Below are 25,238 nucleotides of genomic sequence, written 5' to 3'. Positions count from 1 at the left end.
TGGCTGAAAAGTCAGTCGCAAATGGAAGCGGTTCATAAAATCTCATAAAAATTTAAAGAGGTTTGAGATGGAAGCAAACGCATAGTTCGAATTCTCAACAAGAATAAAATGTCTTCTGCTTTAACATTTTACGTAAATTTTGGTTATGTCCTTTTTATTATGTTGGCTCACTTAGATCAAGTATTCAAGTTGAGAAAACGTTTCATCTTCTTCTTCATACACAAATGTATGTAAGTCAAAAATTCTGGCTTGGCTGCCTGCATCTTTTAATTTAACACGGCAAAACAAAACAAATGTTCGCGAGTATGGGCAAACCAGCTGGCTGGTTTAAGGTGCGCCTATAACACCAGAATATTACAGTTTAGAGTATAAAAATAATACATTTTACTCGGCGAATATTTACTCACAATCATTTATGCCACACTCAGACGACGGAAACAAACCTTGATTGACTTGATTTTCTTCTGCAAAACATCCTGAAGGTGAATTTTCATATCATTCACAATGGCTGTTCCATTTCTTTTCCTGACCGATAGCTGAGGCGTCTGTCTGTACGCCTGAAACCAGAAATTAAAATAGAAAAAAATAGCGGGTGAAGTAAAGTTACCAGCATTGTTTCCGCTATTAACAGTATACAGAAGATATATAAAAGCGTGAGCAACGCTAAGGAAAGCAAATAACGGAAAGCTTACCTCTTGAAGCTTCTCGAAACCGGTCGCATTGTTAAAAAAATCCGTCAGGTTACCTCCAACATTACTCGCCCATGTTTTAACGCTGCAAAAATGAAAAAGAAAATCCTCTCACATCTTTGCGTCGCCCGAAAATTCTCACGCTTTTAAGCCGTAACTTACTCGTCGATGGCAACTGTTCCAGCTGTTCCTGCTAACCAACAAAAGACACTGAAAAGAACGAGAAGCCGTGTTAAATTGACCGCCATCTTCAAAAAAAGCCACCGACTCTATTTATCCAAACTTGAACTTCAAAATCCGCTTGGCTCGAGCCGTGCGACTTATTAACATAGTTTTCGGGCTTTTCTGTCAGCCATAATTGCCTCCCAGAGACAAATAAGGAGATAAAGTCATTCATTTTTAAAGAATATTTTTTCACATGACAGGTGCAAAGCAAAACGCTATTGGTTTAGAAAGTGAAAAGCGAAATTAGCATTTGAAGAAGTTCCTTGACTTTCCAAATGCCACCTTTTAAGGTTGCCATGTAACCTGACGGCACATATAAAATGTGTTGTAAAAGGGAGAATAATTGCCTTTAAATATCTTTCTTTCCACACGTAAAAGAGATCGGCTAAAATGAAAGCATTATTTCTGTTGTTTACGGCCGATCAGCTGCAAACTTAGCAATCAAACACACGCAATCATCAGTCTTGTCACCGTCGTTAGAAGCGAACGCAAAATACCTGTGAATACTTCCCATCCATGATGAAAGGTTTTCCAGAAACTCGGTCTTTTTATTTATGATAAAAATGACTTAAACTGTTTGCATTCCCCTACTCTGAGGTACTCACACAGCTGACATTTTTCCGGTTCCCCATTGTTCGTCCTAAACTGCCCACTTTCTGCCGAGATCATCAAAGTATTTTTACCTTAATAACTCCAATACAAACGATGGCTCTAGAATTTGCAACTTACTTTAAAAATCATTAAGTGAATTGGCTAGAATACCTGGAGAATGGGGTTTGAAGAGTCGTCCATATTTCCAAATAGCCGCCATTTTGCTTTGCAGAAAGCTGGAAGTCTGGGATTGAATAGTTCCAGTTCCCCTTACCGAGCCGAGCACAACACGCAACAACAACAACAACAACATTTCAAAATTATTAAAACTCCTATGCATAATATTAATTTTTGAACAACACATTTTGTCTACAGTTCATGCATTCGTAAATATGTGCATCTATTGATCTACAGATAGATGGGAACAGAATTTTTGAATTGAATCAAGGTCTTTGCAGCTTTGAATTGGAGAGAGTATACTTTTCAGTTATTCATTAAATAACTTTGAACGTAAATTGTCATAATGTTTAGAGGAAAATAAAAAATGGAATTCATTTTCAACTTCATTTGCCTTAGGTTTTCAGGTGTCGTTGGTATACCGTCTGCCTGTCTCAATAGTTTGCTCGTTGCATGAGCCCGAGTCAAGTTGGAGTCACGAGTCAAGTTGGAGTCACGAGTCAAGTTCGAGTTAGGTTCCGTTTCTTGTTTTCTTTTTCCTTTTGCTTCGTTTTCGTCTAGATCAAAGGCTGTGACTGTGATTCTTGCTGTCATAATGATGTGCCAACCGATGTTCGAAGCATTAAACATGAACGAGATATTATTGTCAACACGATCGCGAGAATTTAAGAGTCTACCCCTTGATCTGCCCTGCGCTTCTCTATCACATCTCACAAGTGCTCCTCTGTTCGCCTTCTCAACCCCCCCCCCCCCGCCCCACCTTCCCCTTCTTTCCCCGGGGGGGGGTACTCCCTTATGTGGCCTTAACGGGTACGTGCGGCCCGATAGGGTATAGATTTCAGGGTGTTTTGTCTTAAACGGGGTATCTATTTCATCACTTTCTGTCTTAAACAGGGTATCGCTACATGACCTAATGACTTAAACAAGAGAAGAGGTTCAGTGCTTAATGCATACCGAGTAAATAGCGTAAACAGCTCAGTGATTCCATGATGTCAAAAGTAGATTGTGATTGCCAATGCATTAAAATACAGTAAGAAACTAGTCTATTCTTATTTCATTCTGGTCTTTAACAGGGTATGATTTTGGGTTAAATGCCTTAGATAGGGTCTGAAAATTTTGAATTCTGTCTTAAACGGGATAGGGAAATCAGAGAATTGTGTCTTAATTAAACAGGGTCAGGGTTTGAACGCCCTGGCCGCACCTCCCTACTCAAGCATCTGTTGAGTACCCCCCCTCCCCCGGCTTCTTTCGAGTTACACGGTAACATCATGCAATCAGTATAGAATAAAATTGACAAACTCTATCCTAAATATACTACCTATAAAATTAACTCTAAGATTAAAAACCACATGCCTGAAAACACTGCTTTGATAATTGAATGCTGTGTTTGCAAGGATACGTGTTCGGAGGGGCACCAGTTGTCTGGCAGTCCGTGAGCTGTAACTTGGCAGGGCTTATTATCGAAAAGGGTTTTGAGGGAGGTAAAGCTTTGTCCCCGTACTTCAAATATCTACGCAACCATTTTGCTTTCTCGACCCAATCGCAACCTGATCTCAAACAAAATCACGAGACAAGATATAGCACGCACCGACGTCAACTGTGAGTGATCACAAGTTAAGCAGCTGTAACGATTCTTTTTTTTATCACAGATTGGTTGCCTCTTTGTCATAACAAATCAAAGTTCAAAACATTATCTAAAAACGCGACATGTCAGTGGGAAGGCTTGACGACGGTATTGTTTCAATTTGGATAAATTTACTGCTTTTCTCTCTGATTTCTTGTTCCTCCAGTCCCGGTCACAGGTGTTCATCTAACCTCGATTGTCGCACTTATGAGAGCTGTTGTGGAAATGCATGTAAACCCGACCATTACTGTCTGGGATACTCCTGTTATTCCGACTCTGACTGTGGCATTTATGGAAGCTGTTGTGCTAGTGGGACTCTAACATCAGACAGAAAATGTCGCCAAAACTGCACCTCTGGTCTGTGTTTTCGCGACTCTGACTGTGGACAGCAAGAACGTTGCCTCGATAATAAATGCGCACGGGATAATTGTATTGGAAGCTCATGTGATACCGACTCTGAATGCGCAAGTGACGCAGGTTTACAATGCTGTTTCAATGTTTGCTCATTGCGGAAAGATTGTGATAAATGTCGTTTCTGCGATATCGTCATCACTGCTGCCGTAGTAATGATTCCAACTGTTTTGATCATAATCTGTGTCCTTTTCAAGGTCTTGGTGTGCCCTCAGCCCCTCCATCGCTGCTGTCAGAGGCTGTCACATCACCCAGGACAGAGAAACCTACCACCATACCCTGGACAGGACCCACCTCCCTACAATATAACCTGCCCAGACTACCTTCCACCTCCGTATGACCAGCTTGAGGTAACCATTTCCCTGCTGGACCAGTCTGAATCATCGTGTGTTGCTGAAGCACCTCCGCCTTACAGCGCAACACCAGCGATCACAAAGATATGTAGTCCTCAGCCTCTTTATGGTGCCGTGATGCAATAAATAAGGCTTCAGAAACAACATTATTATATAGACAAGAGTGTTTTACTAGAAGATATACCACTCGTAAAATTCATACCAAATTACATCCGGGACCCGAATGGCGTATTTTCCATATCCTCACAAGTGAGACTATTGATGACGTCATTTTCCGCTTTTTTTCAAGGTTGTTTGTGCAAACATTCAATAAAACACTTGTGTCTTTTTAATACAGTCAAACCCTCGGGACCCTTCCTAGTGTCCGCTAAATACAGGTTGTCCGCTGAAAACAGTTTCCCTTAGAATTCGTCTTAAAAGGGCCAAATAATATTCCTCAGTATTAAAAGGCCTTGAAAGGGCCAAATACCATTCTCGTGAACGCATACGACTGTGGAATGGCGTATTTCCATAAGCAATGGCAAGTATATGTGATCAGTTTGCTTTATTAGAAGATGTAAAGCGTAACAGTATCTATATTGATTGAATTATGTTAAGGTTCAAACAATCAAAACAAGAATGAAAATTTTGCGTAAACAAAATGGAAGAAATAAAATGTCGCGTTTCCGTGGTTCGTACAGTAGGCTGCCGAGAATGTTTTGCATAAGTAGACCACAACAGTAAACTCTATGCGAAAAATGCAAAACAAAGCGTTAATTTGTGGCTGCTTCAGTTTCTAAAGCCTACTTATTTGAAGTTAAGTCATTAACTTTACTGATGGCCATGGTCGTCCCTTCTATGATAGCGAGAGTACTCCAGTAACATATCTGCCAATTTTAAAGCCTCACGGTCAGATTTTAAAGCAGGCTCTTTTGCGTCTAGTTCATGCTCTTCGCCCGAGTTGCTATCCACGTGTACTTGCTTTTGTCGGCAAAGTTAAATGATCGAGCCGTTAAAACGTGGACAAAAAAACATGCATTCTTTTTGCAGTGTCCGTTCAATACAGGTTCTTTTACAGTAAATGTGGAGGAGAAAAAATGGGACTTGTGCTGCTGTCCGCTTAATACAGGTTTGACTGTAAAACGAAAGTTACACGGTGACTTGGAGAGATGAATGATATTTTCTCGTGTTTAAAAAAAACCCACTATTTTACTCACTCGTTGCTGTTTTTACCACTAAAAAATAAAATTCACATCTTGGCGGCGCCATGTAATACACATGGGTTCACATCAACGTACATACATACATAAATACATACTTGATTGTATAGCTCCCCTTGGGGGGCTCTTCCGCCATACATGAAAATAATAATAATAATAATAATAATAATAATAATAATAATAATAATAATAATAATAATAATAATAATAATAATAATAATAATAATAATAATGATAATGAAAACCATTTACATTTGGCTGATAAAATAGAGAAAAAAAATGACGATAATAAAAAATTTATGATTTAAAAAGATTCTTAAAAAGTCTCTTTTTAAAAACGCTAAGACTTTCCGTGTCTCTGATATGCTTCGATAAATTATTGTAGATTTTTGCTCCACGGAAGGTGAAAGCCCTTTGGCCAGTGGCAAGCCTACACTTGGACAGCGTGGTCATTATTTTTGCCTGGTGCTCCTTTGGTAAATTTTTGAACGGTGTTGAAATCGTTCACAAAGATAACCAGGAGTTAGGTTGTTCATGCACTTGTATACCATAACAGAGTAGTTAAAAAGCAGTCTGTCCTCAACGTTAAGCCATTTCAGGGACTTCAGGGATTCTGAAATATGATCGTAGCTTCTTAGACCAGCTACAATTCTGCAGGCGTAGTTCTGGACTAGCTGAAATTTTCTAACGTTCTTCTCACTCGTACTACTCCAAACAGTTGAACAGTAAAATAATTTACAAAAACGAAAGCATTCATCAGATAGATCAGAGTTTTTTGGTCCAAGAGGTGTTTTATCCTGTTAACTCTCATCAGTTTAAAAATGGAGTCAGAGGCAGTTTTAGTGATATGCACACCCAGGTCGTTTGTAACAGCTACAGGCTTGATTTCTGTTCCCAACATTGTCACACTTGGTAGAACGGCAGGTAAAGTCCTCGTGAGTTGAGGAGCACCCACATACAGGAGCTTTGCTTTGTCTGGATTTATAGGCAGCGAAGTTCTACAGCACCAACTCGATATTTCTTTAAGATCTACGTTTACAGAAGAGATAACATCGTAAAGTTTGCTGGAGGGGAACCCGAGGAGGAGTTTCATTGGTGTAATCTAAATAGCCAAGTGGCTCGCAATATGTTGGGACTCAAAAGAGATCGTTTACATATAATGTAAACAATACCGGGCCCATGATTGAACCTTGCGGTACCCCAACCGTTAATGCGCGTTACGGGTAATTGGTAAATTACGGGTTGGTAAATTACCCGTTACGAGTAATTGGTAAATTACGGATTGGTAAATTAACCGTTACGAGTAATTGGTAAATTACGTTACGTAATTGGTAAATCGTGCGTGCTATTACCTCCCATTATTTGTCCAACAGGCAAAAAACTCGCGCGCGAAATCTAGGACAATGAATAGAATGATTTTTTTTTTACCATAAACGATGGCATTGAATTGAGCTTAGTAAGCTTAAAATATTTTTAAAATTAGATTGTCCGAGAAAAGCAAATAATCTTTAATGCTTTTGACTTCGCAATGGAACTACATTGAAGGTATGGATCGCCAGCTTTGGGCTGTGAGCGTCAGATAAACCTAATTGAAGTGTTTTATTATGAGGAAATAAATTGGGTGAGCCACAGAAAAAGAAAAATGTGTGAAAAATAGTCTTTAAAAATTTCTCATGCATCAAAGTAAACCTCCACAACGCTAACAAACAATCAGTTATAAACATTCCACTAAAGCGACCTTCACTGAATACATGTCATACCAAAATATAAAACAATTGTAATATTTGCTGTTCTAAATTTAATAAAAGAGAAAACACCAGAGAGGAAGATTCTAATTGATTCTTGAAGAGAAGAAGGCAAGCAGCTTCTCTTTTCCACCGTAAAACGCGGGCATTTTACTTGCGCGCGCAAGTATTCTTTATCCCTCAAAGAAGAAGGGTTGCTGTCAGAATTGCTTGGAGCACCTTGTCTCCTTTCCTTATTTTCTCGATCATAATATACGTTTTGTCTTATCTTCCGCCAGCAGTGTTTTCTGTATTCTTCAAAGCACTGGCAAGGTAAGCCAGGCAACTCAGAGTATTGGTGGTACAGGAATTGACCTTTGGCCACGGATCCTCCACGAATAATGAAAGACTGTAATATTCTTTGGTGACGTTCTAATTCGTTTGCTGTGCAATTTTCAAGTAAACTCGATCTGTTGCTACGATTTGATGTTCCTTTGTCAAGCAATTTTAATTTAGCACACTCATCGTTCAGCAATGAACGGTCGGTCCGAAACTGAGCAATTCCCACTAAAAGTAGTCTCGGCAATGTCCCCGCTCGAGATATTTTCCCGTGTAGCATTACATCTGCACTGTCTGAATCATCATTTGACGCCCAGTCCTTGAATATGGAGCTTATTTTGAGATTTGCTTTTGAAGATGAACGAGGAACTCGTAATAGGACATAACCGACTCAGATCGATCATCCACCAGGTTTTGAAGAAACAGCATCCTCATTCGGCTGTCCTCCCTGTTAGGTATAAACAAACGGGTTTCAGAAATATCACAGCCACGTTTGAACAAAGCTTCTAACAAAATAGAGTATAGAAAACGCACCTAAAACGTACGAATTCGAAGAATAGTGGATCAGTTTGTATATTAAAGGAGATTAAAAAAAAAGAGATAGAGAGTAGTCAAGGTTAGATAGAGAAATAGTTAAGGGAAGCAACTGTTTACCGTGTAAGCTAACTAACCTTATAACATAAATGTTGGCATGACAAGTTCTCTGCGATTGTAAGTAGTCCACAAATGTTCTCACTCTCTCCGACTGAGGATTTTCCAGCACTGGAAGCGATCCCTGAAATAAGATGAACTATTCATTACCATTCACGTGCTTCAGCTCATTTTATGATTATTTTATTCACATTTGTTTAAAAACGCAACTCAACAAACGACCTGGGCCGGGTTGTTCGAAACCGATTAACGCTAATCCACGATTAAAAGTTAACCGAGGTTTTCATCTCGCTCGTTAAAAATGATTTTAAAGGCTCATTTTAAGCTAATGGTAAAGAAAAGTCTAAGGCAAAACTTAGGGACAAATATCTTTCACACGAATCCTTATGGATCAGTAAATATACTCGAACCAAAGTTCATGTTAACCCAGGATTAGCTTAATCGGGCTTTGAACACCTGGGCCCAGAATGACCCTACTAAAACGTATCTGAGTTGACTTAATTTAGGATTTCATTCATAGACTTACAGCATAATAAACAGCACCACAGGAAAACACTACAAAGTGCCAAACATTCGAATAGTCCCACTTTAGGAATGTCTAGTCCAAACACAATACAACATTCAAGGAAGGCGATAGCAAAATGATAAAAGCAATTCCTACCAAATTTTCTGGGATACTTCCAAAGTTAGGGACACCAAACAGCCCCTGGATAACATCAATAGGAGCGTCCCGTCCAACCCATATGTAGAAAGCCTGTAAATAACAACAAGATTGTCTAACTTGTTAATAATTCAAAAGCCAAAGACAAAGGAAATCATACACCGTGACGTGTTTGGATATCTGATAAAAAAAACTCCTCGTTTTCCCCTTTAATATCAGTTTGTTTGAGAAGTTATATCAAACACTCGTCACAGTGTTTCATCACAATATCAAAAACCTCTGGGTTCGTCAAAAATACTCCGCTACGCGTCGTTTTTTCAACTCTTTCCTCGGTGTTTGATATGTGATGAAACACTGTGTCTCGTGTTTGAAATATTACTTATTTGCTTCGCACAGAATCCACAAGTCTTATCCAGTCTCGATAATCTCTTCACTAAGGAGGCAGTGTGGCCAATCCAGGGGTCCTCGGTTTCAAGTCCCTCTCTGGCTGCTTGCTGCAGTTGTTTCTTGGTATCCCTGAGTTCAACTCCTCAGACACACTTGTAAAAAGCCAACTGGTTAACCTCCTGCCAGTTAGGAATTTTAACACTCTTCTGCTCAATTTAAATTATTTCTTTATGAAGTTAAATGCTTGGCCACTTTGCAAAGTACTTTGAAACACAAACACAGACCTAAGACATTATCGAAATGTTAAAAATGGCTTCAGTTGGTTATTTTACTTAAATTATCCTTCATGTTTTAAAAGTGATTGCCACACTTACGTGCCCGGTGTCCAAAAGGAAAATCCCCTTCCGGCTCAGCTTCTCGCCTGATAAGTGGAAAATAGGAGGCTTTGGAACTGGACCTGCTTTGGTTTGGACAGCACCCTGGGAGAGAAAGTCACACAACTAAGATAATACTGTTTAGCTGAGCTCAGAAGATTATACACGTACCAGAAGTCTTGTGCAGCACTTGTAATGCAGAGGCGCATTCAAAATTTTAAATTTTTTTAGGAGAACACAAGGTTCTAAGTCCACCATGTTTTTGCTGTTTGAGCTGCAAATAAATGCTGAAATTGGAATTGTTTGGAATTCCCTCTTGATCATGGCTTCTGTAGCCTGATTACACTTTGAGCCATCCTCATGTTAGAGCATTTTCCTGATTCTGGTTATGCTTCTGTGTTGTTTCCCTTTAAATTTCAATTTTTTTAAGGAGGCTTGAAGGAGGCTCTCTCTATTTTAGCGCACGTAAGGTGATGAATAAATTACAAAAATGTATTTCTGATCATGTGAGCAGCCTATGAGTTTCTTAACACCTCTGTTGTTGGGAAATCTGGAAAGAGGAAAACCATGGCACCCAAGAGGTGGCCTGTTGGAGTACAAGAATCAAAAAGTTGTAGGATTTACTGACAAGGATGCTTTTTTGTCCAAGTAACTAAGCCATTGTAGTAGGTAAATATTCTGACACTTTAATAAAGTTACTTGTTCATTCATTCAAGCCAAGTACTTGCCTCATCGGATAGGTCATGTATTGGATACATCTTGGGGTAGATGTTCAGCATAACCAAGCTAAGTGGCATCACTTTGAACTGCTGCATTGCAAAGCAACGCTCGTCTAAACGCGTGTTGGAACCAAGACGAAATGCCATCTAAGAATCAACCAACAAGACAGGTAAGACAAAAAGAAAAGGCTTGTGGGGTTACTCAGCTACCGTAAAACACTAAATACAAAAATATATAAAAACTGTTCAATTGAGGCCTTACACTGCTGTTTAAAAACTAAAAACTAAAAACTGAAATCCAAGCTTTCGCCGATCAACGGCATCATCAGGGATGAGAAAATATTCCGCGCGCGCTATATATATATATATACAAAGAGAGTGTAGGGTGAAGGGTGAAATGTGTAAAAAATGTGACGTATGTGTGAAAGCTATGGAAATAAAAATAGAAATAAACTGCGAGCGTATACAAGGTTCTAATGATGGATTGTAGTGTCTAAAATTAAATATTAAAATAGCAGTTCCGCAAATTCAGTGCATTCCTCTCGGGAATTGAGTGACGGTTTGTATTTTCTGATATAAAATGCTTCGTAGAGGCGTAGATTGGCGGGATCGTTTTCGCTCATAATAATTTTGATGTTGATGCCTTTATGGTCGTTGTTCTGGCAGGAAGAGATGTGTTTTTTGACGGAGGAGCTATCGTTATGGATGTGTTCTCTTACGCGGTCATGGATGAAGCGTGTTGTGCTACCAATGTAATGTTGGTCACAGCTGTTGCACGTGAGCTGGTACACTGCATTTCTTCGACTCTATCAGACTCTATGTAAGGTGACATATTTGAACGTTTCTGTGCAATTACTCACAAAACAACATAAATCGACAAGAAATGAAGATTGGTGAATGTTATTAAACAGTGAATTAACACATACATGCTTCATGATGGCCAGAATAAACAACGGTAGTAATCTGAGAGAATAAGGGGCAAGTAATCCACTGCTTTGAGGTTGATTTGCCACTGATGTGCGGTAAACACCAAGTGCGTCAATACATGCATTCATTAAAGCCTGGTGAAACAAAACAAAACAAAACAAATTAGCAATGCATAGCAGAACTTGTTAACATAGACACAATAAGGAGCGGTAAAAGTGTTCAGCCTAACGGTGGGTTCGTGTGTTGTGTCCCTGCTTACTTTTAAGAATGGATGACAAGAAATGAAACAAGCACATTTTCAAGTTGCTATAAGATACAAAATTATATTATCCTGCTTCTACATCATTTGACCAAATACAGCCTGCATTAAATACAAAATGTGACAGCATGTTACACTATACGATCCTGGTTTGACCGGTGCAGGTCCCACAGATCCCTGGAGTTACATGCAAATCACAAAATTGAAATAATAATACCTTGGAATTTACTAATTGATTCATTTTTCCTTTCCAACGTGGGGCAAAATATTCAACGGTGATACTCATGTTTTAAAAAGGGTCAAATCATACATTAAGTATGTTTGAGGAGGAAGTATGCAGAACTTAACAGCACAAAGTTCAAGTACATGGAACTGCAGCTTGGCAAGTTCAACTTACTTCTCGTGCATCACCTAAAGATGAAGTCAATGTTCTATCCACAGCTACAGATAAGAAAACACAAAATGTTGTTGTTGATTTTTTTTTCAAGAATACAGTACACTGACATAATACACTAGAACCCACATGTTTAAGCTAATGATGATGATGCAGTGCGGTAACCTGCATTTAAATGGACTTACAATGCCCTCACTATATGCATCCTCACGTTACAAAGCCCATTCGGCTATGCAGCAGATTTTACCTGCCTGTCGTCCCGAAAAGTCTTCCTCAGTAAATATCAGTGTCCAAAGAAATTCCAACTTTGAACACAACTTATATCAATGGTGTTACACATTGTTTAACATATTTTGATTTTATCCACAAAGGGCATATGTGGATTAACATTAACTAAATAATTTTAATTCACGAAGTATAATCCTTAACAACAAATCTATCGAAAAGTAGACTACTATAAATATGAATCAATGATTATGGTGGAAATAGCACTCAATAGGAATTAGTAAATGCATAATGAACTTACCCATCTTAGCCAGCAGCGTAGTAATTGCCTGGACATCAGCAGTAGCATACAAGTCAACCAGCTTGTTTGTGATTGGCAAAGCAAGTGTGTGCACTCTAATGCGCCGCTCACCTGCAAACAATGTTCAAACAATATTCTCTTTACATTCTCATGGTGTTTCTGGTACTGGGTATTTGCTTTTGGTTTGGGTAAAGGAAAAACAAAGTTAAACACCCGAAACAAATGAGTTAAGAGAGTTAAGCTCATGGACCCCCAATACTTTGAATTTTCCAACTTAGAATAGAATTAAACTTGTTCCTACTATTATCACAGCCTCTCTAAATGTACCACCAGCTGGTGATTTTGATGCCTACAGATGATTATTTGCTGCTCAGTTTACACTACACATAGCTCTTTATGCCTTCTGCTCCTGTAATGTTGCCAGTGACTGCAAAACATTTTGAGAGAGTTCTTCTCATTATTTGAATACGACATTTACCCTTGGTGCTTGTATAGAGAAGAGCAGACTGGAATACTGCCAGGTTAGAATCTGTCAAAGAGTCTTCAATGTCAATCTGCATACTGAAGCCACTGTCAGGACTGACATTAGGCAAGGAAACCAAGTCCGTGGAACGTACAAAGAAGTTCCCATGAAATGTGTGGATTGAAAGCCCTGATAACAAAAAAAGAGAGACAAAAATGCAGTGATTTCGTTAAAAGCTGACAAATGGACGATCTTGCCATATATTTGACATGATTTGAACTCAGGTAGCTGCCTACATTGCCTATAATTTCAGCTAAATTCTCATGGAAAAGTACCAACGTTACTGTCTACACTGTAAATGTAATTTGGACCTGTCTGAAACCTACATTCAGCCATGTCACCCAGCCACATGTCTTGGCCACTTATTTGTGGACATTTTAACAAAACTCTACTTGATGTCTACAAATTTATTTATTTAAAATTTATTTACAGATTTGCCCATGGCAGTGAGGCCAACAAGAGGACACATCCCTTACAAGGTCTCTCTACCCATCTCAAACAAACTTTTCAACTTTAAGTTTAAAAATTTGTGTGGCATCTCACCTTTTGTACAACGGACTCTCATGACTGCTTCAAAACCAACCTTTCTTGTCAGATAACGCCTGTAGAAAAACCAATATTGATCAACCTCACTTAAGCAGAGTGTTTGGAACTGTAAAAACAAATGTTGACAAAATGTCGACTGCTAAAAACTGTAATGAAGGTGACAGCCAACATTCCTGAAAAGTATTAACAATTACTGCAAACAAAACAACCCAACAAGCTAACCCTGTTTGCTTCCTGCGACAAAAGCTGAGATGATTCACATTGGTATAAAACACAGTAAAGTATCATAATACTTACACAAATTCATTTTCAAATTTTTCTGCTGCTGCAGCATTCCTAACCACATGGAAGTCTGGATAATACATAACAGATCCACCAGAATACTTTGATGCACACACTAAAAATAAATCACAGAAAAGAACATTTGAGATCTTTCAATGAAGACTAACCTCCTGGTAAGCTCTTTCACTAGGTACTGCTCAGATGAAATCTCATGAAAGGAAACACATGTAATGTACAAAGTATAGAGGGAATAGGAAGTGATGACTACATTGATTCTCACTTAACCTGCTTGCTTGAAAAATATTCATGGGTAAATCAGCCTCCAGATGGCTATTTTGTTTACGCAGGACACTTACTTAATGTTGCTATATCAGCATACTGTCCTGACAATAAAAACAGATCAACAGCTACTTGTTCTGCTGCACAGTCAAGTGCAAACTTCTTGTAAAAATCAGTTGCTGGGGTTAGATTCTGCACGTCCTAGAAAAAAAGAAGATTAAATAACATTCCTTAAAATGTGTCTCCAAAAGGCCAACGTGAGTACCTAATCATGAACAGTAGAACCTTCTATCTTGTACAAGGGCTATCTTTAACAGAAACATTTCCCCTTGGATATTGTTTATTGTATTTTTTTATCCAAGCTGCCATCTTAGGTCCCCCCTCCCTTCCTTTTCTTTAGTTGGTTCTGATGGTGATGGTTTTTTGTCAAAATTGCCAAACACTTCTCAAACAAGGTAACTACAATGGGCAGACAGGTCCCCTTCAGATGGAAACCTTATGCACTGACCACATTCAAAACAGTACCCACCTTTGGATTGGACTTCTGTCCATCCTCTCTCTTCTTCAGTTCTCCCGGACCAACATTAGGAAGTGTTGTTTGGAAAAGTGTTACACGACCACCTGTAGGGGCCTAATTAACAAATAGTAATTAAATTAATTAATAATAATTAAATAATAATTAAATAATAATAATTAAATTGTGTTGACATGGAGTTCCTTGATAATGAAGCACAGGAAAGTGCTGTTATACTGAAGAAATAAAAACAGTGGTCATCTTCTAATAAAAAATATGGGTTAGCTTTCAAACAACAAAGCCCTAATGGCCCTAAGTCACTGTAGATACATTCACTTACAGTTAACTTGAGGGCTGCCTGCAGAGCAGCTCCAGTGGCACTGTATACATTAGGGCTCTTGCTGAACAACGTCGGAAGAGAGTCCAGAAGCTGTATTACAAGCTGATAATAAAAATGACCAACATTTGAATGAGTAGGTAAGAAAAATGACAGCAGAGCAAACTTTTGCCTGCTCTGCAAGTAGCTACTAGACTTGCGCCCACTTACAGTACCACCTGAATTCATATGTACATCGGCCACGGATTTCACAAGGTGGACGCGAGGGCAGTGCACACGTTTTGCCCTTGTGTCGACCTCAAAAGGATGCAACAAAGCAGAGACGAAACGTTGAGAAAAAAATCTATTCAACGGAAAACAATAAAATCCCAATAGGCTATAAGATGCCATTATGTCAGGGCCTTGTCCTTTTGACCACAGTAAATTTTCAACCTAGGTTTTGTCTCGTGAACTGCACAGTTTTGTCTTGTTCCTCTCACGGGCCTTCACATGTTTTGCCCTTGCGGTTCACGTATGCCAATGTGCATATGGATACAGGCAGTACTGTACTACCAATGATATACAAGTTATGCATTTTGCAAAAGTTCAGTTATAGACAGGTCTTTTGTGCTAGTCCATACCAAGATTGTCATTCATGTGGGCGGGGCATGGGGTCATATTAGCCTTGCACCAAGATGTTTTGTCTTTAGAGAAAACATCTGGTAAAATCGGTCATTTGTTAAAACAGATTTTACCACATGTTCTCCCCCAAAGACTGAGAAGATATGGGTATGAGATTAGGGGTTAGGCTTCAGCCCTGGAGTTCCTGGCCATCTAATACCCTGAAATTCTGACAGTAACTGCTGGGCTTGTTCTTTGTTGTTGTTGTTGTTGTTGTTTTTCCAAAGGTCTTTTCTTAAAGAGCATGCTCTATTTGCATGAATCTTGTATAAGGGTAAAAAGGAAAGAAGTGAAAATAAGGAGGGTCTGAATATGACAATGTAATCAAGTTGTACCTCTTTGCTCTCATTCAAATTGACCAGGAGATCATCAGGTGAAGGGAGGAAGACATCTGGAAAAAGCAAAACAAAATAGATTTAGGGCTGTTTATTAAAAAATGACCATAACCTGTTTGCCAATATTGATCCCATTACGATGCTATCCACGGATAAGAGTGATAGTGATGACCCATCAAATACTAACTGAAGGGAAGGAAACCATTGTGATCCACCTTAAACTCAGAGTAGTCTCCACTGAGAATGCATATTAATGCATGTCACATGGTGAAACAAAAGTGTGCTGCTTTTGCAATGCACTTAGCAACATGTATCAATGGTGACAAGACTTTGATTAGTTTCAATGATTAATGAATGTCGATAAGCCAGACCACACAGAGAGGAATACACCCCCTAATCTTTTTGAACTGTAATGTTCATTCTCTACATCCTAAACTACTTTTGTAAGAGATTGTGTAAAGGCAAGGCCAATGGCTTTACATCACTAGCAAAAACCCAGCCATCAAAAGACAATGAAGTTGGTACTGCTGCTTGTAAATAAACTCACCTTCTAAGTCTGATACAATATGCATCTGAGGTTGGCTGAGTTTTGACTAAAGAACAGAAACAGAGAAAGAAAACACATTAACATGCATGATAATTACACAATCTGGGACAGAAAAGTATCAGTCCTCTCAAAATGCTTTGTACAGCGCTTTACATGTAGCAGTAGACAGCATAACAAAGTTTACACAGCGCTGTAGCAGTAGACAACATAACAGTTTTAGTAGGCAGAAAGAGCCAAGTTTAAAGGGGCCTTGGGGAAAATTGGTGTGAACAGAGCAGCACATCATTGTCTGGGAGAGCTGATACAGCCATTGCAAACAAGGTTATCTACAATGCCATTACTGAATATTACTTGCCTTTAAGCTATAAAAGTGAACTGTGCTATCAAATGTTATAAATCCAATCTGTGTTCTTAGATCTCCTGGCATTTTCTCCAGGTTATCTTTTAGTAATTTACAAACCAACGGAAGATACCCTGGGAAGAGAAAAACAAACAAAATACTCTCTTTATTATTTCAATCTAATTAAATTTATTTTACTTACCAGACGTTAATACCAAAAAAAGTTACAAGTTACAGCCATGCAAAAGAAAAATGAATATAGTGAAGAAGCTTGTGTAGAAAGTAAATAAAGTTTGCGACATTAGACCCTCTCGCTACAGAAGACTGAGTTGACAGACTGAATGATGAAGGAGAGAGATTTATCAAATGTAGCTATATTATGGCTATAAAGAAGGGTAGAAAGTTCATTTACACATTTACAGTTGTACAGACCAGCTAAAAATGTGATTTTAAATATCAACAGTTCTTAAAAATTGCTCAGACAAAAGTAGTAATAAAAATACCTACCAGTTTCTAAGGCATTGAAAGAAACATCCAAAACAAACAGGAACACCGATGGCTGTGGAGGCCGCAACTGAAATATGCAAAAGTTGAATACAATATCACACACAGTCCGTTCAAACATTTGTCTCTGCCCTTTAAAGCCCCTTTTGGAAACAACCAAGCTCTGAAGATCAAAACCTCAAAAATGCTTTTATGTTGTGGCATTAAATTGTCAACTAAGTGCAAGGCTGTTTTTTACTTCAGAATAAACATTTTATTGAAAAGTGACGGGTGGGACAGAGTCAAAAGAATGATAAGCACAACACAAGTTTTCTTAAACATTAAAACTTAAATGCCATAAACAGAGGTAACATCAATCAATGGAAACAGTCAATAAAACAATACAAATCTGTTTACCATATACTCAGAAGGAGCTATAAACTCCACAGTAGCATTTCTAACTTCAGGTCTTTTAGCTGGGTCACCGTACTGTCTTGTTGTAGGATCAAAACAGAATTCCTCTGGAACTAAAACCAACGGTAAAAATCTCTCAGTAAAACCACCATGCTATAATAATGATCATGTCACAATTGGATAAACAGTTTAAATTAACTAAACACCTTGGGTCTTGTACTGGCTTACACAACATAAAACAAGTACGTATGCTGCTGAGTACTTGGTGTGGATAAGATACTACCCTGCATAGGCCTTACAACTAGGGGAAATTCTATAAGATGACACAGGCAACAAAGTAGCTACTGAACAGCAATTAAAAAACTATAAAAGACAGCTTCTATGAAGTAAATACCAGCAACAAGACTAAGACCAATCTATGGCTTAATGATCAAGAATGGGTGATCAAGTGAAATTCCTATGACAACTGCAATTAACTTTACAACAATGACACCCTTTAGAAAGAACAAATAATTACCTTCATTTACTCTAAAACACATTGGACACCGCCATCTTCTAGAATCCGTGAAAGTAACAAACGGATTGATATAAGTTCTACAGGAACGACATCTTGTGATGACAGAAGAGTGAATAACTGGGAGATTCTGAAGAAATAACAGGATCAAAGTTCCTCAGTACTTCTACTTTTTTCCTACATGAGCTACATCTAATGAACTTTTAACAGATATTTGCTTTATTTTTTCCCAGTGGAGCTTACCTGTAAATCTTTAAAAGGATGAAGGTGTATTCCAAGTGGAAGTTTTGATTTTGTTAACAAACTCTTGGTTTCAGGAACAGCATTCAAGGTACAACAAAGCACACTACAAATAATCGAAATAACTAGTAAGTCAACATTGTAACGTCATAATACTGTAATAAAACAGTCAGTATAAAATGTGTAAGGAGTAAAGAGATTCAAATGCTGACATTTCAAGCATTAGCCCTTGGCTAATGCTAAAACGTCAGCACTCTAATCTCTTTACGGTGGACAAATGACCTTGTCAACTCTGTTGATAAAACCAACGATTAGTATAAAATGCAGGCTGTGGACTCTAGAATTCAACTAAACCTGGAGATTACAATGACCTTCGTCTAGTCTATCTGGTTAGCTTCAGTCTGCAGTATATGGAAATTTTAATATGCAAGCCCATAATAATGGCATGTGGAGATGGACAATGGGAAAATGAAAGCAGTGATATGCCAGTCACCAACGGGAGGTTCCGTAAAAGGATGAAGGTCCTTTTGACATTCTGTAAAAATATTTATCATTGACAATAAATTATGCTACAGTAACAAGTAAAACTTAGATTGAAAATAACCTTGGGTCACAGTTCTTCTTCCGAAGATCCTGAAAATTGGAAAAGAAAAAATGCATAGACTCAGTGAATACAACAGAAGAAAACATACTTCCTCCTACATGTACTCAAAAGTCTTCACCAGGTGCAAACAATTTGGTACGAGAGTCACTCTGTCTTGTTTCTGGTGACCCTTACCATTTCTATGCACAGTTTTGCAAATTTTTTACACCTTCATGTTAATGTTACAAATCTTGCTACATGCATGTGCATTTATGTAAACTTTGAGCTTTGATACTACAGAGAGTAAGACAGTTAATAATTTTATTATTTTTGTTAAAAAATAAACAATTTGTAACTAAGAAAGAAATTGTTAAGGCTGAGGTTAAAATACAGATAGGAAACTTACAAGAATGTACTCACCTGTGGCAAGTTTGCAGTTGGTTGTTCAAGTGGAGTTGTTGGAAGGACATGTCTCTGTTCCAGAAGATTGATAGGCTGACAGACTGATGACTGCTGCTGAGTAAAAAACACCACTATAAATCATCACTATACATCAACTAAAAAATGTCCTATCCAAGGCAAAGAAACAACCAAGCACATAAAGAAATTGTTATACAGCTGTCATTTCCTCAGGCTTAACTCCAACTGTCATTATCTGGTTAGTGATCATGTGCATGTGACGTTAACTAAATTCAAATGTATTCATGCAGTCAGGTGGATGAATCTTGATACCCCAATGAAACACCAGATGAAACACCACCAGGTTTTCATCTGAGATGAAACATGTTTTTCACCTGAGATCAAACATTTGCATTTTAATGAGATTAATTTCGAACCAGATGAAAGCACGAGGCCGTTCACGGTATTTGGAACCCCTGATAAAGCACTCGCCCTCGTTTTTGACATATTACATCAATAATTGTTGCTCACCCAGGATACAATACTACATGGCCTATCCCAACTTTGTCTTGGGGAAACATCAAGGCGCTCAGGAGCACAAAACTAACTACATGTATTTCCCTGGCACCAAAACAAAGTCTATAATGGAGGGCTAAAAAATCATGAAGGAGACAGGAGAAGGAGTTTGAGAAAAAACTACCAAAACTAGCACACATAAGTGTATGGCCACAGCCTAAACTTAACAATCTATTTGCAAGAAAATAATATATGCTCTCTGGGAAATAGTTGAGCCCAAATATAGTTCTATTTCTGCGTGTTTCATCTGGAAATAAAATGTATGGACTATAACTACCTTAAATCCATATGTATGAAAGAAGGAAACAGTCCTTAACACAAAGCGAAGCTATACAGAAAATACCAAAGAAATCTTAATAATGCTCACTCACTTGGACTGTCAATCGTCCCATGGGACCCTCAAGGCCACTGCCAGGCGAAGGAAACTGTGAAGGACTTGAGCCCTGAACACAATAACATCAATGTGAGAACAATGAAGAATGGATGACAACCCATTTGGGAAAACACACAACAAGAAAATGATCTGATCTTGCCCACATGCAGTTGCCAAAATAATTAGGTCACAGGCCAAGACAGACAAGGGATCAACTTGCTCATATTGAAAAAAAAAAAAAAAAAAAAAAAAAAAAAAAAAAAAAAAAGGCTATCAAGATCAAGAGAAAATATAATTCTACATGTACTTCATGCCCTAACTCAATATCTTAAGGGCATGAGATGATAGTCTAGTTTTAGGGAATCACCATGCCAGAAACCAATTTTAGAATTGTGTAGCTACCCTATGCACCTGCAAAGAGGTGTGATGGGATTATGAATAATGAATGAATTTTTGATTGCAAAAGTATGATTTTGACAACAAAACACAAATCTCTACCATCTAAATCTCCTGAAGGTTGTTTGCCAGAACCTTGTAGTATTGGTCAATTTTGTTATACTCGACAAAATAATTTCAAAAGTGTTTCTAGTAAGGCAGTATGAGAACAGATTTGACCCGTTTGCACTCATGCTTTATGGCCGTTGTACAGGGATTTTCTAATTAGTTCTGATATATTGCACACAGGCCAAGGCCACAGGTCAGATGAAAAATCAATATACCTCTGCCATTCATACTGGAAATTATGACGTGTTACTTACAACAGGCATCTGCTGTGGAGGGTGTTGAGACATAGCTGGCATCTGCCCAGGGGATGTCTGATTTCTTTGGCCAGGAACATTCATCATCGCAGCAGGAACACCAGGCATGGAAGGAGGTGTTGTCTGACAAGAAAAAAATAACAGCTAACAATGAAAGATTTCATGGCCACTGTAAAAGTGCCTGGTAATTTACAAGTGTTCACACTTATAAGTTCTGATAACGAACAGCATCAAATTATCTTTGCTATCACTTAATTTGTTGCAAATTACTTAGCACTGTGCAGTGCTAGTGCTGATTAGGGATAATGAGAGCTGCTTAAATATAATAACATTAATTAAGGAAGCTCCTCTCAATGGAGTGGTTTTTAGGGAGGTCTTGCAATGTAAAAACAGAACAGAACACAAAGACTAAATAAACAGAGTTGAGACTTCATAGAGGGACCTTCGCTTTACAGTTTAGTCCCTGTTAGCCACATTTGAAAATGCTACAACTCTTTTTGCTACATACCTGGGCAGGATACATTCTTCGTCGTGATGAAATAGGCCTTGCTCCAGCTTGGGTATCTTGTCCCATCTGGGGATAGCCTGAGGCTGGACTGCTGTATGGAGCTTGAGGCATAGATGATCCTTGTAAGTTTGATGGAGGTGGCGGTGTTGATCCCTGAGACATTGCCGGCCCAGGTGGACCCACTGGGGGAGGAGGTGTCGATCTTGGGGATGGGCTACCACGTTGTCCAGGGTAGCCAGATCCTGTGTTCATTGCCATGACAGGTCGTTTAGGTTTGTTAGAATGGAGTGCTGATAATGATTGGTTACCAGTTGGAGCCATACCAGGTGTCTGTAGAGGTGATCTTTGGGTTTGTCCTGTGTAGTTGGTTGTCTGCCCAAACTGTGTTTGCTGGGCTTGAGGATGTGCATTTGTCAGTCCTTGTACCGGATTATGCCCAGGGAGGGGTGGAGATAAGTTTTGTGACGGCTGGCTTGGATGAGATGATGTCACGGGAGAAAATGCTGAACCAGGTTGTGTAACACCACCTTGAACATGGCTACTTGTAGGAGAAGTTTGCATTTGCGATGAGGGTCCATTTGGTAGTGCAGCTCCTGGTGAAAGTGGAGCAGACAGTCTCTGAGAACTCCCCATTTGAGGAGCAGGTGGAGTGGCATTTGTTAGAGGTTGTGATCCCATATAAGGAGGCCCCTGAGGTGACGCTGTCATCCCTGTCACAGGACCATTAGCAATTGCATTGGATGCAGGAGGCTGAGCACTGGGTGAAGACATGTTACCTTGCCCTGAAAACAACAATAAAGTTAAAGCAAGTTTGCTCTTTCTCTCTTAGAAACCAACCTCAATACACATGGTTTGCAATTAAACATTAGTGTGAAATTTATTCCAAATAGATACACTATCAGTAGTACTACTGTACATGGCTTGAGTCCAAGAAGTCATATCATAAACTTGTACATATTTTAAAATCATCTGGGTGAGTGTAGAACTGTTGGGGTGACCACAACAAATAGGGAGAGTGATCATCAAAGTCAACTGACTTCCACCTGGATTACTTACATGTCAGTCCATGTCACTACAAACAGTCCTTCTCAGGACACCACTCACTTACATGAGCAAGAGTATTCAAGATATAACCACCCAAGTAAAGGCAACTGGTTGTCTCCTGTTATAAGAGATGGTAATACTTTTTTAAAATATACTCACCTGGTTGCTGATTTACTGGACTCCTCCTTGGTGGTGTAGATGTTGGAGATGGTCTAAGGGAATTATTCATTGAATGAGGTGGAGGGCTTTGTGCATTATTAACTACTGCAGGGTTAGGTGTGTACTGTTGTTGTCCTGGCAGCACAGGTGGTGGCTGCTGGCCGTGGTATGGAGGTTGGTAACCTGTTGATTTAAAAACAACTTCAAATATTACAGATGCCTCACAAAGACTCATACAGCATTACAGCTTCAGGCATTCTACTCAGAAATTTCAACAACATTGCAAAAGACTAAGAAAGAATAGACTGCCACTGATAACTGGTCCTCTTCCTTTCTTTCTTATACACAAACATAATTTTAAAATTACGTTTTATTAGAACAACAGTCAGGGGTTTCATTGAGGCAGGCAGGCAAGAAATTAGCGCACCCAGTCAATATGTTATTTTCTGGAAGTCTGTTGAGATTTTTAGAAGCAGCTGGGCAAAGTCATGTTAACAGATGGTAATTTGTCTGGCATCTGGACCTTCAAGAAACTCCTGATAACTTAAGCAACAAGAAGGCAGCATTAGCTATCACATTCCACCAACTGGGCAAATTATATTGGCAAAGTAGGAAAAGAAAACGGAAAATATAGTCCTGTCAATTTATCACTTTTCACCAGTATGCTAATAGTAAGTCACAATCAAAGAGCTTTACTTGAGCTTAATAATTTTATGAGATACATGTAAGAAATCAATGGACTCATTCCCAGAAGGAAATGATCCCACAACCTTCTGTGCACCATCAGATGCTCTAACCACTGACTTCACAGGAGCAGGGATGTTGCTAATAGCCAGCTACTGGCAAATTTCACCATCTGAAAAGATCTTATCACCAGCTGAAATCTCAACAGAACACAAATACTTGAGGCTAAAATTTAAGGTGCAAAGTCCAAAAGAACCGGTTGGATTTAGTAATGAACCATGTAAAGTTTTTCTTAGCAACATCCCTGCTAGCAGATATGTGCCATTTGAGAAGGCCAACAAGCCTAAGCAGGTTAGATGCCAGTCTGAAGAGCATGGCAGGTGTACAGGCAAGTCTCAGAAAAACACTTCTTTCAGAAAATGCATGTGTCTGTGCAAGATCTCATTGAGGTGTGCCATACTCTGCAGACTGGGCTGGATGAAATCCAAGCAGTCCAAATAAATAAATTCAATTTATCTGGACTGCACAAGGAGCTGAAAAATTAATTATTGTGCTTATGATAACTAAATAAAAAAAAGAGAGCAATAAATTATTGTAAATGACTTAAAAAATAAAGGAATGTGGTTACTAGTGTATAGTCAATTTGAAAACTTGGCTATTTAAACACCAAATTTAGCACATTTAGAAGCACAAATGACCCCTGTATTTTACTTAAGAGGTTCGATGAATAAATTAAAAACAATAACTCTAGCGATGCATTACCGTTAAATTTCAATGAACTTTGCACACTTTAGAAATGAACAATCTTGATTTTTCATTATCTTTTAACTTACCACACGGTCAAATTTAATTTGATGTATTAACGACAAATTTCGCCACCATTTACATTCATAAATATGTACTGAAAGCTTGGTTCCGACTGAATTATTTAGATCCCAAATGTGTAACGTAAACAACAAACAGTAATCACCGGTAAGAGAATTTCGACACGACCAGGTGATCTGCTGGCGAAACCTGCCACTAGAAACCAATGACGCCATAATAAATAAGAAAATCAAACGAAATCAATTTCAGTGACTTTCCGTTGTTTGATAAGATTCTGCTTCTATCTTCGAGGGTGAAGAGGTCGGAGAGAGAAGGAATCACGAAAACTAAGCCAGAAAGTGGCATCTCCGAATCGAAGGGAAACATAAAATTGCTTCGGTGACATTGCTGTAACTCAATCTGTCATTAGAGATTTCCTCACCTCTCAATGCCGGATTCATTTCTTGTGGAACAATCTGAGCTTGACTGTTCACCCTAGCTGTAAATTGGGCTTCGTGGCCTATTCCTTTTTTCTCTGGCTGCACAAATGCACCATGACTTGGTGAAGATTGAAAATGGTTTCCGGCGTCGTGGTTGAGGTATGGTTGCTGTTGACCAACCGAGAACGCATTACTCGGCGGTAACCTTCCTCCAGACATCACCTAACACACATTTACCAACTGGTTTGTGTCTCGTTATTTTACGGGGTCCTCTGAAGTCTTGCAAATCGGTTTTAAAAAGCGTGAATGAACTTAATTTTTTCACTATTTCTTCGAACTTTGCATACACGAAAACTGCAGATGTGTGAGAGTATGCGCAGTAGAAGTGTTGCAAGCGACGTGGCATATCCAGTGATGCATTGCGCGCCACCATGATTACGCGCGCATATCTGCGCGTGACTTACATTAACGAGATTACCACGCTTTCTTGAAAGAGCGGATAACTTTATCCACTGGATAAGTCACTATCCAGCGGAGCAAATGTACTCCAACTAACGCTTTTGGCAAGTTTTCCACACAATCCCATACTTAAATTTGGCATCTGCTTCTACTCTATCCAAAATTAATAGGGCTATCGCGAAAATCTTGCACACATTCCATCTGCCG

The 25,238-nt window shown here is 38.8% G+C and overlaps 3 protein-coding genes across 4 annotated transcripts in view; 1 reads left to right on the top strand and 2 right to left on the bottom strand.

Moving 5' to 3' along the window:
- LOC146460721 (voltage-dependent calcium channel subunit alpha-2/delta-3-like) overlaps positions 1–1,490 on the bottom strand; it is a 38,439-nt gene extending 36,949 nt beyond the window's left edge. The window contains exons 1-3 of the mRNA XM_085087853.1: positions 852–1,490; positions 682–774; positions 444–549 (exon numbers count right to left, since the gene is read on the bottom strand). Coding sequence (XP_084943979.1) covers positions 444–549; positions 682–774; positions 852–937 — 285 coding nt within the window. The 5' untranslated portion in view covers positions 938–1,490. The remainder of the gene's footprint in view (positions 1–443; positions 550–681; positions 775–851) is intronic.
- A 978-nt stretch (positions 1,491–2,468) lies between these two features.
- On the top strand, positions 2,469–7,535 carry LOC146460720 (uncharacterized). The gene has a single exon (XM_085087586.1). The coding sequence runs from the start codon at positions 3,390–3,392 to the stop codon at positions 4,194–4,196; it is 807 nt and encodes a 268-aa protein (XP_084943712.1). The 5' UTR covers positions 2,469–3,389; the 3' UTR covers positions 4,197–7,535.
- LOC146460719 (protein transport protein Sec24A-like) lies at positions 6,754–24,938 on the bottom strand. 2 transcript variants are annotated; one of them, XM_085087583.1, is made up of 28 exons: positions 24,575–24,938; positions 22,645–22,827; positions 21,442–22,223; positions 20,934–21,056; positions 20,174–20,245; positions 19,248–19,343; positions 18,849–18,877; positions 18,248–18,350; positions 18,008–18,134; positions 17,494–17,603; positions 17,101–17,167; positions 16,609–16,727; positions 16,254–16,299; positions 15,707–15,762; positions 14,715–14,816; positions 14,390–14,491; positions 13,938–14,061; positions 13,597–13,696; positions 13,297–13,355; positions 12,709–12,882; positions 12,231–12,341; positions 11,708–11,751; positions 11,051–11,185; positions 10,134–10,271; positions 9,406–9,510; positions 8,645–8,737; positions 8,004–8,107; positions 6,754–7,780 (listed from the first exon to the last, which is right to left on the bottom strand). In XM_085087583.1, the coding sequence occupies exons 1-28, from the start codon at positions 24,789–24,791 to the stop codon at positions 7,666–7,668; spliced, it is 3,636 nt and encodes a 1,211-aa protein (XP_084943709.1). In that variant the 5' UTR covers positions 24,792–24,938; the 3' UTR covers positions 6,754–7,665. The 2 variants fall into 2 exon arrangements, with proteins under 2 accessions (XP_084943709.1, XP_084943710.1); XM_085087584.1 differs by having other exon boundaries at positions 19,248–19,340.
- Between the last annotated feature and the right edge of the window lie 300 nt (positions 24,939–25,238).

This window comes from Pavona decussata, unplaced genomic scaffold (assembly GCF_977016875.1).
Source record: "Pavona decussata unplaced genomic scaffold, jaPavDecu1.1 SCAFFOLD_207, whole genome shotgun sequence".
Lineage (NCBI taxonomy): Eukaryota > Metazoa > Cnidaria > Anthozoa > Scleractinia > Agariciidae > Pavona > Pavona decussata.
Note: the sequence above shows the minus strand (reverse complement) of the source record. Positions and strands in the feature narration are given on the sequence as shown.